Genomic DNA, 16,182 nt, shown 5'->3' with positions numbered 1-16,182 from the left:
TCCTCCCCAGCTGAGAGGCCTTAGCAAGGGCTATTTTCCTCTACCCCTGTCCTTGCTTAAACAGAGATTCAGCTGGTTTCCGGGCAGGAAGAACCTCATTCTCAAAGATATTTCACAGATATGAGATGCAGCTATTGGGGGACATGCTCAAGCAGCAGGAAATTAAGTACAGAATAGGCTGTGTAAACCTGACAAGGCCAACAGACCTATGCAGAGGAGACAGTGGCAGGGCCAGTGCTCAGCAGGGCAAAAACCAAACCAGTGAGAAGGGCTCAGAGAGGAGAAAGGCTTTAACCTCAAGAGGACCCCAGCAAAATCAAGTCTCCACTGACACACAGCTTCTGTTTCCAAGGCACCAGCTGGAGTGACCTTACACAGACAGAAAACTGCATCTTGAGTGAGGCCACACAAGTGCATGTTAGGTACGTGTAAATGCGTTTTTTTCCCCTAAAGGAAACAAGTATTTTCCAGAACGTGAAATATAAAGCAAAGAGAAACTCAGATTGTGTTTCTGTCTCTGATACAGAATAGCCTGATCTTAGGTAGGTTATGTTGCTTCCTTATGCTTCATGTTAGGTACTTATATAATGGGAAAAACTGTGTCTTCCCTAGCTTCAAAGGTTATGCTAATCACTTTAAAATAACATGAAGATGAAAAAGGCAATAATGATAAATAGTAATCCTTAGTTTGCACTTATGCAAAATCCTTCTGCAGATCTAAGTACTTGATTTCAGTTGAAATACAGCCATCGTTTGATGTTTGTTTCTCGCAGCACAAGTGCCAGCTCAGACATCCCTTGCCTCCTACTCCCGGGTGCCTGTTCTGCACAGCAGTGTCCTGACAGCTGTGCTCTGCAACCACAGCTCTGCTGAGCAGGGAGCTGGGGACCAAAGCCAACAGGGAGACCACGGGAGAGGAGGAAGGACCATATCTAAGGCAACATCCCTGCCAAAATAAATATACATCAATCAAGTACAAAGGCTGGTATCAAAGCTATCAATTCATGTTACAGCTGACTTCACTTGTATAACATGTTCTGTCTGCCCTACAGTAACAAACTTGTTTCAAACCAGGAATAAATATTTCAACACAGGTCACGGGGAGAAATTTCATAATCCTATGGAACTGACTTGCTAACAAGGTTGGAATCTGCATGATTGCTAGATTAATTTCATGGATTGCATAAAACTTTGGCATATTGAATGATATGGCTTCTGCAACTCTTCTACGTTTAACATATTTTCCAAGTAATTAAAAATTTTCTTAAAGCCATCCCTGAACTTGTCATAGCCCTGAGTATTGGTTTCTGCTGTTTTAATGACACTGTACAATTAAACTGTAAGACTGAGATTGATATCTTCACAAGGCACTTATTTACACAGATACAGTAGAAATTAGAATAGAAAAAGCAGCCTTTTAAAAAAACTGAATACAAAGAAGTCTTCTGTCAATCTGATTTACTCAAATCCTGACTGTAACACAAAATCCTGTTAAATGAATGGTAAAAACCTCAAGTCCCATTAAAAAAGTAGAAACCTTTTTGGTGAAACAAAAACCCCCAAAATTAAACTTGAGACTGACACCTTCATGACAGGTGTCCCTGCTATAACCCATCACAAAATACACACAGTCATAGCCAAGGCTTTCAAAGCATTCTTCTGGTTCCCAGCTGGACACCATTAAAGCATTTCTACACTTCAGTGAAGTCACTTTAATACACATTTATTTGGTCACTCAAAATTTAAGATACCTTCACAATTACTTAGTCTTCTGATTTTTAAAAGAAATTAGGTTTAGGAATATGCAATTCTGTAAGTTCCATCAAAGTGAAAATGTAAAACCAGAACAAAAAAATTAGGATTTCCGATTGCCAATCCACTTTATGCTTTCAGCCTGAACTATGGTCTGATTTGGGGTTTTTTTGCTTGCTTTCCTTGCTTATTCCTTCTAACAATTCACAGGTAATCACATCAGTTAGGCCTCTGAGCAGGTACTCTGCTATTATTGTTTTAGACAAGGCATTCTGTTTCCCAATCTATCCTTTCAAAATGGAAATCCAAGCGTTCTGTGAGTTTTACAATGCTTACAAGATACACTTTCTGTTTTTCTTCCTTTGCTGCAAGATTTCAAATCCAGGAAAGGTGTGTCAGGAGCCCATTTCACTGCAATAATGCAGCAGGTTGTCAAGTACTTGAGCACATTTCTACCAAACAATCAAAATACAGCGACATAACAGCTGGAAGCTGATGGCATTTGCAAGAACATATTTGCTTCTCCACAAGAAAAAAATCTGCAGCTAACAGCACCTACCTGGTAACTGTTTCATTTTATAACCATCTGGAATGAGTGGAAAAGCCTGTTTTCCAATCTCATCTCAAGGGTTCCATCATAACACAGGCCAGCATCGTGCCAATAGCACTTTTGGGAATAAGACACTGCTACTGACAGAACCCATTACAGTGATTACAAATACATTAATGCAGTGAAGAAAACCACATCCTGCTTCTAGCATCACCCTGGCATTGGATGTGCTAGGCTACTCATCAGGTCTTGCTTAATCAGAAACTTCAAATGCCTATAAAGTGATAATTTCAATTCTTATACAGGTTGCTAGAAAACCCTCCAAATTTACCAGTTTATGTTCACTTACCAACTCACCCATAAATTCACATATAAGTGTGCAGGCATAAAATGAGTAAGTCTGATGAATATTCAGGTGACATATGACCTCAGCTAATTAAATACTTAGTGCTGTGTTTCCCCATATTATAGGAAACTTCTGTTCCACAGCAAACACAGCACAGTGACCACACAGTCAGACTTACTATATTTAGGACTGTGCTCACCTCCACTCTCTGTTCTGATAGTCTACTACAAATCATAATACTACACATTAGCTCAGTGTAGGATCAAGTTCAGCAGAGTTGGAAGAAGCTGTTCAAACTCATATCTTTAGTACCTTACTTCACTATATATATTCAGGAATATCTACGAAGTTAAGGATTCACAATTGCTGAGTTTTCCCCATTAGCAATATTTAATAATTGTCTTCATAACAGCTATCTAACACCCCAAGGCTATTATGAAAACTTTCTCTCCACAAGATAGCTTGATGTTTTCAGTTTTAATTAAAATAATAAAAATTTAAAAAACAACCAACCAAAACAAAAACACACAAAACACCCCTCCAAAACTATTTAAGTGTATAAAAAGGGGAAAAGTAATGTTAGCATACCTGAGCCATACAGTTGAAATCTCAAATTAGTTTAAAACCTTGTCCTTGATGCACTCTCTCCCACTGCCATGACACACTAACTATTCTCTTAGTGCTGGACAGAAGTTGTCTCCTCCAAAGCTGAGCAGGGTCAGCCCACACCTTCCTGGGCACTCTCCCAGCATGTGTGGCTGCTGGAGCTCGGCTGCAGCAGCTGAGAGGCCTGGGGACAGCAGCCCTCCCAAAGTGCCTGGCACAGCACTCAGGAGATGTGTAATGCTTTTAGTTTACAGTCTGTATTTATTTCACCCACACACATTTTTAGTTTGCTCCAAAGATGCTATGAATGGCTCCACAGCTGGTAGTGCCTAATTTATATATATAAACCCACGTGTGGTGGGGGACACGTCCCAGCTTCATCTGCACAGCTAATGAAGTGCATGATCGATCTGCTGACAGTGCTGAAAAAGACAGAGCTTAATTTACTCTTCAGAATCATTAAAAAACTTTTCAAAACATGGTTTAAATACTTTCTATATGTTCATCTACCACTGACTTCTGGTGGCTTTCTATGCTTTATTTCACAATATGTTTTCATCAAGCTTTCTTCTGCTTTCCCACAGAACTGCAGAGCAGCAGTGTCTGGACCTGCATTCAGAGAAACACTGCTCAGTGTAATTCACTGTGGCTCAGTCAGCATCATCCATTTTGCCTTACTCACAGCAATTATATCCTTAGAAAATAGAAATGGAGGAAAACAAAACAGGGGTTAGAATATAACCAATTTGTATTTGCTGCAGTTTGGATGTCTAGCTTTCAGGAGTTCATGCTGCTGTGAATGTGGGTATTTTCTCCATGCTTGGGGCTTATTTTGTCTGTTTTTTTTCTGTTGGTTTTGGGGTTTGCTTCTTTTTGAAGTTTGTGTGTGTTGGTTTGGTTTTAGTTTTTTTTAAACAGTAAAACAGCCCATGTCAAAGGAATACATAGGTAAAAACTATGCCTGTGTTTTATAACATTTGTACTAATTTGTTGGGGTTTAAAGTTCTATTTCTGCATACCACATCACTACTTTTAGAGCAAGTTAATGTTCTAATAGGAGAAGCAGAATTACAACCAAGCAACAATGACCTCAGTGGTTTCTTACAGATGGTACAGATGTCTAGAGCACATACCAGTCATGTATTCCTATCCAGTTTGTGAAGAGACAGATAGACAGGGCCCTGAACCATCATTCGAAGATAAAGTGAAATAATTTTATTTGCCATAGGGAAAAAAATAAATTACTTTCACTGCTACAGCTCTACACTTGTATTTCCTGTCTGAGCATTACAAAAGTGATAAGTGTTTTTATACAGGATGCAAGGATACCTTACACCTTACTGTCCTGATACCTTGCTCAAAGTATATATGTTTTGAAGTCAATACGAATGTCTGAAACAAGAAATTTTTTGATAGTCTCAGAAAGTATTTACAGGCCTGCAAGCAGTTTCTGAATTCGCCTCATGCTGCCAAAGGAAGGCAAAAATCCAGGCCAAAGCCTAAAGCTGCCTAGTATCAGCCACAGATACTCCAGAAACCTTTTGGAAGTAACTGGCCAAGAAACATATGTGCAATATTTTGTATGCACAAACTTTAAAATAAATGGAACTGTAGTGCTTAAACACTAAATCCACCTCTCTGGAACCTTCAAAGGAATTTAAAAGAACTGGATCACAAACTCTTATCTCAATGCAACTTGGTACCAATGTCTTAGAAAAAGAAGTCCTTCCTCAGTCCTGTCAGAAAATGTCAAATCTCTCTTTCTACTCTAGAATTGTAACAAAATGCTAAGGTATAATAAAAAAAAATAATAAGAAGAAGAAGAGTTAAAAAGGCTAAGGCAATATAAATCCCTCACACTTCCCTCTTTCAGTATTTTTCCTTGCCCTTAGAGACTGAATTCCTAACTTCTCCCCTTTAGACATATCCATATAGGAAATGTTCTTCCATGAAGCAATTCTGTATGGAAGTACACTATACAAATAAACGGAAATAAAGTAAACTTCAGTAAGTTAGATTCTAAGACTAATCAATATATTGATTTCTTTCAAACTATCAAATGTGTTACAGAATAAACATCTTAGTATCCCAAAAATAAAACACTGATAAACAAACCAGACATCTGAGAAAGAAACATATGGACTGTCTACAAGAATCTGAGGACGTTCCATTTGCAGAAAGATTCTATTTCTATTATGAAATTGAAAACACAGAAGCTAAAAAACAAAAAACCCTGCGGATTTCTTACAGCTGACATGAAGAAATCATATCTCCTATCATAAAATTCAGTCCTAATGAGAATTGTAACAAGGGCAAGTCTCTGTCACACACAAAAATAGATACAACACTCAGTCTCCCAACTCCAATGCTTATGTATCAGTGTCCATAGCAACACTGCACCATTTGTTTTATTTCTGAAATACAAAACAGCAGAAATTATCATAGTGAATGGTATACATCAACAACAGTTATTTCAATATATAAGGAAGGAACATGCCCAAACCTATCACAGAAAGAGAACAAAACTGCAATGTGACTGGAAAGAGTAATACCACAAAATACAACAATAAAATGAAAAGACACAAAAAATACTAGGTACAGGTACACAAAAGTAGCTATGGATTGAAGAAGTCTATGTTTTATATTTCATAAAAGTCTCCTTATAACTTTTTCAGGAAATCCCCTCACCCTAATCTGCCCTATTAACAACAGTAAGCTTTCTTGGTGATACAACCAACACAGATGCAAACTGACTTTTGGTATCAACTTGAATCCCAGTTTGCTTGAAGGCCTTTAGTAGTACAATTACATTAATGGGAATCTTCATCAAGATTTTAGTGAATATACTGTCATCATCTTCTATTTGGGTAGCAACAACAGGAGTTATTTCATCTTGAAAGTGACAGCTTTGAAAAAACCTGCCACTGGTGTATAATCAGGGGTAACATGACCAGCAGCACACTGATGTGATGCTTTCCTGGTAGTGTTGGTTCTCCTGGATGCTCTATGCACTCTTTGTTTTTCAAGCACATGGGTTATGTTAGCCAGAAAGCCAAAACATCACCTCAGGCGACTTCAGAACAGCCCTGACAGCTCAATTCTTCCGAAATAACGGATGAGACATGTCAGGAGCTAGATGCCCAGTTATGAAACTTCACATCTTGAGTTCCAGAGTTAGTCACAGGTTCACAATCCAAACACCTGAGGCACTTACCTGAGTTTGCCGTTCACTTGATTAATAAAAAGGACATAAGCCTTTCTTTGCAAGGAGGGCAAATTTAAAACCCTGATCCCCTGTATCCATCCACACAAAGATTTTATCTAATATGATAAAGGGAAAAGCAACAAACTACAGCTTCCATCAAGTACAGCTCCTAACCCATTTTATACTCCCAAAAGAAGACGCTCCAACAGCACATTTGTGAAACAAATCAAATCACATAAAGAACAGTCACTTAGTGCATATATACAAAGATAAGCACAGACAGTCCCAAATTCGGGCTTTGAATGCAGTGCCTGCAAGCCAGACCTGACCCAGCATTGTGCTGCCCTGCAGCTTTTGCCCCCTGGCTTGAGGGAGATGAGGCAGTCTCTGCCCACAGCCTGCTCTGCACCAGCCTCTGCAGGAGCCACCTGACAGCTAACCAACATAATTCCAGCTCTTGCAAATGCTTTGTCTAAAAGTAATTCAAGTCTCCTTAGAAATAACTTATCACATGGTTAAAAACCCAAATGTTTTATTTACCTACAGCTCCTAAGACTGTGCCGGATTCAAAAATCGTTAGCATTTTGACTTCAGATAGCATCCTCTCCTAAGATGCACTGTATGTTATATCATAAAGAAAGGAGCCAGAAATCAACATTAAATAATGTATTGGATTTTCTGAATCACAGTGTTTTTCAGATAAAGAATAAAAAATTTAGTCGATAAAAGCTCAAAAAGGAACTGTGATTAATAACCAGCTGTGAAGAGCCAACGTCTTCTAATTGTCTGTGGTGGACTTCCTGTCTCCTCTGAGGAGGACAAGTTCCACCGTGCTGAGGGTAAGACTGCAAAGCAGCTGGGCTAACAGGCTATTTGTAGGGTATGTCAAAAGCAAAGAACCCAAAGCTTTCTTTTGAAATTGTATCAGCTCCAAAATCAAGGGGGTAAAATACATTGGAAAAAAACATGATACAGGATCAGATTTTTGTCAGCAAACTTAGCACATAGGACAGAAACAAGTGAGGCTTACTGAAAATGTCAAACTAAGGGGTAAGAAAAAGGCATGAAAGGTTTTCCATGATCTAAACACTATTCTGCACAGATGAGCTTAATAGAACTGAACAGATAACAGACGCAGTATTTATAAGTGATCTGCTGTTATGCACTTAACAGTTCCAGTTCCAAACCTGCCTCTTACTATGTCAGTTGTCTGTGGACAAAGGCCATTTCTGTACTGGGGATGGGGTGGGAATTTATTAGTAGAAGCTGGTAATACCTAGGAGTGCTTTATAACGGAACTACAGAGTTCTTGTTCCTTTTAATTTTAACTCCATTCATTTCAAAATTGTTAAAGAAAACCAGAGCAGAGCTGTGTTAAAAATCAAATATGAGGATGTTACTTGGGTAAGATCGAAAGACAAAGAGGCATATGAGAAATTGTTCTCAGCAAGCCCAGCCACTCCAGCCTGCCCAGGGAGATACAACTGCAGTGTTTTGAAGCTAATGTCCTGTGTCAGGAGCTGCAGCCATGGAGCAGCCTGTGCACAGCTATTTCTGCCACTCTGGCTCACTGCAAGGAGCCTTTAGCATGACAAGACAGGGAAAGCAGGAGATCAACACAGCCAATGTGAAAATAAATGTTTGAAAATACACAGGGACATAGATAAATAGAACATCCAAAAAACATGTTTTCATTCTGGTTAGCAATGACTTCAATGTACAGTATCTTGGCTGATTCAGTCAGTATACTGTGTTAAGGAGAGTTACCTAAACAAATTCACCAGCCACAAAGGAGAAAAGTTCCACAGAGGTGTAAGTCTTAAGTCTCCCTGAAGTGTTACAATTTACAGCACCTGGTTTTAAAATTTTTGGGGATAGTTATAAGAAGCCTATTGCTCCTACTACACCAACAGAAAGCTTGCCAATCTGTAATGTCATCAGAAAGCACACCGATATGTCAATCTGCCTTCCAGAGAGCTCCTACCTATTACTCAAATTATCTGTGTTGTTAAACAGCAGTGTGGGGTTTGCTTAGTATAATGATGGCATTGTATACATACACTGCATATTGCAGCATCTGAATGAGGACATAAAAAGTACAGCATCCTTGTCTGTTCTCCATTTTGCCTTGAGATGAGGCAAAACAATTCCTGTTTACAGTCCCATTTTCCACTATTGTGTTCCAAAATGATACCATTCTTAGAAGCCTTACCTACTTTTCCCAGGCATCTATAAGGCAATCATGGTAAAGCCTCAATGCACACTGTCACAAAGATATCTGCTAATTATGACACTGAATTGATTATACAACAATATAGAAGTTTGACAATACTCAGCATTCCAGTACATGGAAAAAAAATATCTTTACTATATTTGAATTACCTAAAGACATTTGTAGATCTTTAAATTCTCCTAAGTGCATAAAACATAAGCAACTAATTTCCCGATGAGATGCAAATTAGAGCCTCAGGAACTGCACATGTGGTACAAGAACTGTGAATCACCTATTTACAGATATTAGTTAGCTTAAAATGTACATTTTTACTATTACTGAAGGCGGCAAAACCCAGTGATTACATTTGGAAAAAAAAAGTGTTTTCTTTCTTCATTTTAGACCTTAAATGTAAATAGAATAGTTGCTGTGCAGTACTAGAAATATGCAGGATACTTTGAGATGACAAAGATGCAGATCAGACAATTATATCAAATGAATAAGCTAAAAGTTACGTTTACATCTACTTGGAGAATTGAGATCGGTAAGGATTCAAGAAATTCTGAAACAAAGCACAATTACAGCTTTAGCACTTCACAAACACATGATATTGCAATGTCAAGATAAAGAGAAAATCCCACCTTGCATCCAAAAAGTTCTTGTTTTGATTTCGGCAGATTTTTTAAAGAACTGAGCAAAGATCCTTGTTCTCACACCTCCAGGTCATAACACACTACTAACTCCTGCTGGCACATCCCTGCCCTTCCCTTGTACATCTACCAAGTGTGCTCCAAACAGCAGTTTGACAAAGCAACAGAGAAAGTAGTTATTACCAAAAAAAGTAAAAAAAAAAATTTTTTAAAGGGAGTTGGGTTTGGTTGGTTTATGGCTTGTTTCTCTTTCAAAAATAATATTTGAAATGTTTCTCCTTTTTCAAACAAACATGTTTACTCTTTTAACACAGTTTTCAGCATTTAAAAACATTTCTAGTGCAAGTAAAACACTCCAATTTCATCTTTCTGATTTAAATGTTTCTGTAAGAGAAAAAATTTACACATACAGTTTTCTGTCTAAGGAGGTTTTGACTTCACAGCTAACATTTCATATTCAGACTCCAATTTCACATCAAAGCTTTACTTTTAAATTCAGTAAAGATGCAAGTTGAATCTCAGGAGACTATAATGTCTTAGAAGTTAAAACTAAGTGCTGCTACCAACAATCTCTTAGAGATTCTGCTTTTGATAGATCCATTTCTAATTAGAGTCACTGAACTGAAGTTACTCAACAAGCATTAACAGTTATCAAAGGAGACTTGCAAAACATTACACAGAATTCTGCAAAAACTAAAGCTTTCACCTCAATTTCTCAATAACCTTCTGTACTAATTGCTTTAATACTTTGCTTCCTGCAACAACTTTTACTTGTACTTCTCCCTGCACTAACCCACAATACTATCACCTTTCAGCCGCAACACCACAAGACATAGCCTTAATTAGTATACATTTCCAAAATATTATCAGTAAGTGTTTGTAGCAATGTGCACCCCATGTCACAGCCCCCTCCACAGATAATTAATTTCCTGTGACCAAGTAAACAGCAAAAAAACCCACCACTAAGCACTAAATTCAAGACACAAAGGCAACTGAAGGTTCAAGAAAACACAACGTTCGTCAACAGCTGGATAAAAATCGAAATATTTCATAATTAAGTCAGTATATTAAATAATTACTTTTTTTAAAACACTCCATTTTGCTTTTCCCCTCTATTAGCTGCTCCCCATATAATCTCTTCTAACAGAGACACACAGATATCTCCATGCACATTCACCTGTATCTCCTTCAGCAGTTCGGCATCTTCATTTTCTACAGTGCCCTAAAGCAACTTCCTTGGAGGCACAGTATCATCCTTCTGCATCAGATACTTCACAGTATAAAAGTAAACTTTTTTTAAGAGATATTGAAGTCCTTAATTACTGTCTTAATATTTCCTCCCCTGTCTTATAACATAGTGAAGTTACATTAACAAAATGTAATGTCCTACCTGTTCACTGAGAGGAAGACATGCCTGACTGACTCCCTACTGTTTTAAAGATACAAATTTTAATCCCTGTGTGGACCAGTCCTAGCCCCATCTTTTAACACCTAAGAACCACCACCTCACAAAGGTTTGTAATTTCCCCTTTACTATGCATCCAAATCACCTGCAACCAGCTGAAGTAAATGCATTTCAATTATAAATTAGTATTGGATGTGGCTCTCTGGAAAACGCAGTTCAAGATAACAACTGAGAGTGAGCAGGGCTACAACTTTCCAAAATTAGCCTGGAATGATCTAATTCAGCTCCAGTGGGAGTTAGATTGGGCCATGTGCCCACAGCAACATGAGTCTAACTGCTGCCTCTCAAAACCAAGAGTTAAATAAAAACTGCCTTATTACTACCATAATTAACCTGACCCAGCCACACACATTAGTCGTGGCTTTTTTTTTTTTTTAATGGCAACTTTTGTCAAAGTTTCCCCACAATTCTGTGACCCCTCAGAGATAGACTTTCATATACATATTTTATATACATAGCAAGATGCCTGGCAAAGAAAGGCAAGGATGTTACCCTGGAAAGATAAACCTGTTTATCAGTGTTTCACAACAAAGACATCACAACTTCCTTTGCTGTGTGAGGCAGTCTCTTTACATCCAAATCTCAGTGCTCTTATTTAACAGAGATTTCCTGAACCCTCTAAAAATTGCAGCCACCATGTGCTGTTAAGAGGAGAAAACCCGACATAATTTGCAACAGTATGTGTCAGTAATGCCCAACTGTTGCTGCCAGGCATTTTTCACATGTATCATGCATATACATCACCTGTCATACAAAAGTATATTCTTAACACTCAGTTGCTGTAACATTAATTTATTTGCAGCACCAGGAATGCAGCCTTGAGGAAAAAAAGTAATTAAAAATTGCTTTGTTGCTTTCATCTTGATGATATTTTAACGTGAATGCTTCATTACAGCAATACATCTTTATGACCAACAAGGGAGATCACTTAAGTCTTTAGCTACTTAAATCCTATTTAACTGGCCATTATGAATGATTGAGAGACTAATAAATTTGTCTTCAAAACAGTCTCAGAATTTAGGAAGCATTTTGTAGACATATTTAGCAAGTAGATATTTAGCAAGTCTCCAGCTAAGTATTTGACAAAGCCAACAAAGTAAATCCACATCTCAAAACATTGTCCCAGGAAGCCATAGGTGGCCCTTTATTGGTAGGCTTAAGAGGCATATGAATATAATGGCTGAAGTTAATAAGGATATTTTCTTGTCAATTTTTTGTGAAAATGTAATATGGAAGAATAATGAATCTATCCATAAGTGATCCATCAAAATGGAAGAAAGCATATTTTTTCACAAACGTGTAAGTACAGATTGAGGATGAGTGGTTGTTTTTGAATTTGTGCATTTCAGTAGGCAAATCTTGAGATCTGAAATAAACACCATTCTCCAACCATTACTTCTCCCAGCATCAGGAAACAGCTACCTTAATATTTGCATTTTTAATACCTCCAAACTGTGGGTTTGAGACTATAACCCTTCCTACAGCATTTGCAAAATTCTAGCTGCAGGGACAAGCAACCAACAACTACTCAAATCTGCCTGGATTATCTTTAAGATAGAAGAGAAGAATACTATGAGTACTCAGATTTAAATTACCAGCTGCACATTAAGAAGCAGTAAGGATTAAATTTAAGGCTTGAAGAATGTGTTTGTCCTTAATCTTTTTTTCATTTTCATTAAAGTTTTGTTACAAGACAGGATGGACTGTTTGTATTTATGCTCCAGTCAAATATGAACTAATAAAAAAACAAACAAACAAAAGCTACCCTGCTCTACACAGACAGGGTTATGAGATAAATGTTTTGACATCTTAAAAACAACATTGACATTCTCTTACATATTACACTTGATTGCAATAGTTGCAATATTTTATGACAATGACAATCTGTTACATTTAACATATATAAAATTCATAACTTTTAGTTTTCTTGAACCATTTATAGTATAGCTATATCATCCAATATGCCAATCAAAACATTGTATGAAATAATTGGTTTATTCCTCCATTATTCTTCTGGATGAGCTCAACAGCCTAACAGTATTCTGCTGTTTCCACAAATCCTTTGTATAGCTGCATGGAAATATTTTAAAAAGAACATCTACAATTTTCTTTAAAAATTAGCCTTTAAATTGAGTATGGTCATCAGTAGTGTTTTCAGGTTCTCTTAGTTTTTAAACTACAGCTGAATTTCCACTTGCTATTCCAAGAATTTTTTATTCCATGTGATTTTACTGGAAATCAGACAAAAACATTTACAAATACTTAACTGTTGACTGAACGCATCAGGCTTCACATAATTAGCTGTACACGAGTCATCCCTGCTTTGAAATCTCCAGGATCCCAAGTGCAGTTCTAGAAGGCCACCACATACCTTACTTTCTGCCGTTCAAGAACTATTCAATGTACAACATTTTTAGTGCTTTATCAAAAACAGAGATGAAATAGTGCTCTTACAGTTCACAGGCTACACTGAAATAACCTTCTGCAGGAGATACCACATATGACTGTGACTTGTTCAATTTAATAATCTAAAAGGTATGGTAACATAGACTGCCACAGCCTGTGCAGCTAAGCTTACTAATGTCCTGAAAGCATTCTGAGAACTTTAGCAGAAAGGTTGGAAATATGCCCAAGTAAGGTATCCAGTAGGTAATACAAACCTACCCAACAATTCCATAAAAAAATGAACTTTGCCAAAATGAGAATTCTGTCTTCAGTGGTGACAAAACTGAATCTCACAGCACCAAAATGGGTTCTGAAAGGAGTTGAGAGGGCTGAAAAAGGGACCGTGGAGACTCTAGCACTTGGAATGAGGGGTCAATAACGTTGCAGGGGTCTGTGTGCCACAGCCACCCTATCTTTTCACCCTTCCAGCTTCCTAGAGTATCCTCTACCTCCACAGAGCTACAAGTGTGCCAGAAATAAGTGGCCAGGAGTAGCCTCATCTCTGTTGGATGCAGCAATAGTAAAGCTTTACAAATAAAACACCAGAGTGGCAAATGAGGCCACCCTTGCTGCTGGAATGGCCAATCTCAATCTCCTAACCTAGTCAAAGCAGACAGACAACTGTGCTCGGCAGCAACCTACTTTGCTTATGCCTAAAGCCAAACTTGCATATTACGAAAATGGAAGGTGACACAATAACACAAAACAGTTTGAGTCAGTAGAAATGTATGCTACAGCACTCCATTACAACTGGGTGAATTAAGGACTGTGTTACAAATTTACTTCCCCCTTCCCTCCCCTCACTTTGCAAGTTAAGCTAGATACTTCACTATTAAAAATTCCATTTAAAAATTATTTGAATATCTTATCACTCAATAACTGAATTAATTTAGCTTGTAATTTCTACCCTTGAAGAAGCACAAGCACAAGTAATTTCGTAGGAACCTTGTCTTCCTATTTTGGAGGGACAGAACAGAACAAGGGAGTATCTTTACACCCTTTTTTTTCCTCCTGTCTGATTTCCCTGCACAACACTTCAGCCACATTTGGGGAGCCCAATTCAATGACTATTACCAGAGCCAAGCAGAGTCTGTACTGCAGTGCGCAGCGCTGAGCTAAGACACTGATTCCAAATGGTGATTACTGGTTCTACAAATAGTACTATCAACCAAAAGGCACCATGCTGTATCAACTTTCTTTAACCATTTATATTGTGTGCACTTTCCCAGTAAAAGGTTGCTTTTTCTTTAGTATGCCACACCCTCATTTTGATCAAACTTGCTTATAAATGCTCCACCCTAAAGACATTTTTTAAAGAGTCAGTATCTTCACTATCTTCGAGTTAATTCAAATACTATCATTCCTAAACACAAAGTGTTCTCTTTCCATTCTGCAGCTGTAAATGCTATCCAATTAAAGATATCTTCATTTCACAAAACACTTCCCAATGATAAAGAACCCTTGATGTACAGAAACAGTTATGCTTCCATTTACAAAACTAACTTTATTCAATTTCTCTTTCACAATTCTTATTTAGAAAACGCTAGTTTAGTTAGGCCACTAGCTCAGCTTCTTTACAGATTCTTGAGTCTTGAAACACAGCATAACTGTGTCTGCTTGCTTCTGTAATAGGAGGCTAAATGGTCTGATTTGGATCCATATGCAGTGCTGATTTTATAATAAATAACTTGACAGAAATTTACATTGCTCAAACTAGTTTCTTTGAACATTATATCAAAGTTAACCCTTACCAGAGATATGCAAAAGAAAGAAGTCAGATTTCAAAGCACTGTAAGACTGCTGGAGAGAATCTCAAGAGTCTGATATAAGACTGGTTCTACCACTCAAAGCCACCTGTGACCCATAACTGAACAGACAGGTCAGACCTTCCAAAGGTACCATAGTGTTAATGAACCTACCAGCCTGCTTTTAACAGAAGTCATGAATCCTTCTGAATATCCCCACAGGCTTATGAAGTTGGGCATTCAAATACCAAAACACCCGAGATTATAGACCATTTTGGAAAAAGAAATCTGCACTTGCCTACACAAACAATCCGCTTGTAAGCATTTAGCTCATTCTTTGTGGAGCACTGTGGAATATATGAGTGTGATAAACTTCCCAAGGAAAAGCTCTGCTTGCCACCTCTGTGGCATACAAACAGAAAGGTCACAGGTTTCACATTTAACAGCACATCTGACTTACTGTAAGGTGTTGTATCTGTAGGATCAGGAGGTGGAAAGTTTTCTGTGAAGTTGACATTACACAAGTCTGTACTACAGCAGCAGAAGCGATACGTTCCATTCTGAATCAGGGAAGGGGTGGTTGTAACTATACACTCCTCAAAGTGACACTCCTGTGGGTCTCCTATATGAGACCAGCAACCTGTAAAAAGAGGCAAATTAAAGAATTCTTTTTAAAGGAAGCATAAAATTAGTTCTATTGAATAGATAAACACACCTATAGAAATCCATATGTTACCTGATAAAACATTACACAGTGGAGTGAAAAGTCATCGTAATTTGGTTGTCTGACTTCACTACTACTGTTTAAACCAAAACCTGAAAGACTTTAGAACTTTCTACAAAGAGAAGAAACATGGGCAGTGATGAAGGCCAAAAATCAGAGGTGTGCAGCTGTCACCTTAATATAACAAAACCTGAATTCTTGAGTCTTCTAAGCAGAAGTATGCCATTTCCCATTTCTCTGATACCACCAACCCTATCACTACCCTCGGGTCCACACTCTAGCTGAAACTAGTCCCCCTCCTTAGGCCACAAGACTACATCTATAGTTTGGTGCTTTTTGCATAATTTCTAAAATTCTGTTCTGCCTCATTGTCAACATCATTGGACTTTTCTACAGGAACACAACTTACTTATTTCATGGTTAATACCAGGCCCTTTCTCCCTGCAGCAACTGTTCTTTCCCAACTATGGTCAATGGAAGTT

General features: G+C 37.8%; 1 protein-coding gene across 1 annotated transcript in view; it reads right to left on the bottom strand.

The window, feature by feature from the left end:
• The window catches only part of BMPR2 (bone morphogenetic protein receptor, type II (serine/threonine kinase)), a gene marked incomplete at its 5' end in the record, with an annotated part of 45,491 nt that overhangs the window by 28,419 nt on the left and 890 nt on the right, over window positions 1–16,182 (bottom strand). Inside the window, one exon of the mRNA XM_009079515.1 lies at window positions 15,437–15,616. Coding sequence (XP_009077763.1) covers window positions 15,437–15,616 — 180 coding nt within the window. The remainder of the gene's footprint in view (window positions 1–15,436; window positions 15,617–16,182) is intronic.

This window comes from Acanthisitta chloris, unplaced genomic scaffold (assembly GCF_000695815.1).
Source record: "Acanthisitta chloris isolate BGI_N310 unplaced genomic scaffold, ASM69581v1 scaffold34067, whole genome shotgun sequence".
In the NCBI taxonomy this organism is placed as follows: domain Eukaryota; kingdom Metazoa; phylum Chordata; class Aves; order Passeriformes; family Acanthisittidae; genus Acanthisitta; species Acanthisitta chloris.
Note: the sequence above shows the minus strand (reverse complement) of the source record. Positions and strands in the feature narration are given on the sequence as shown.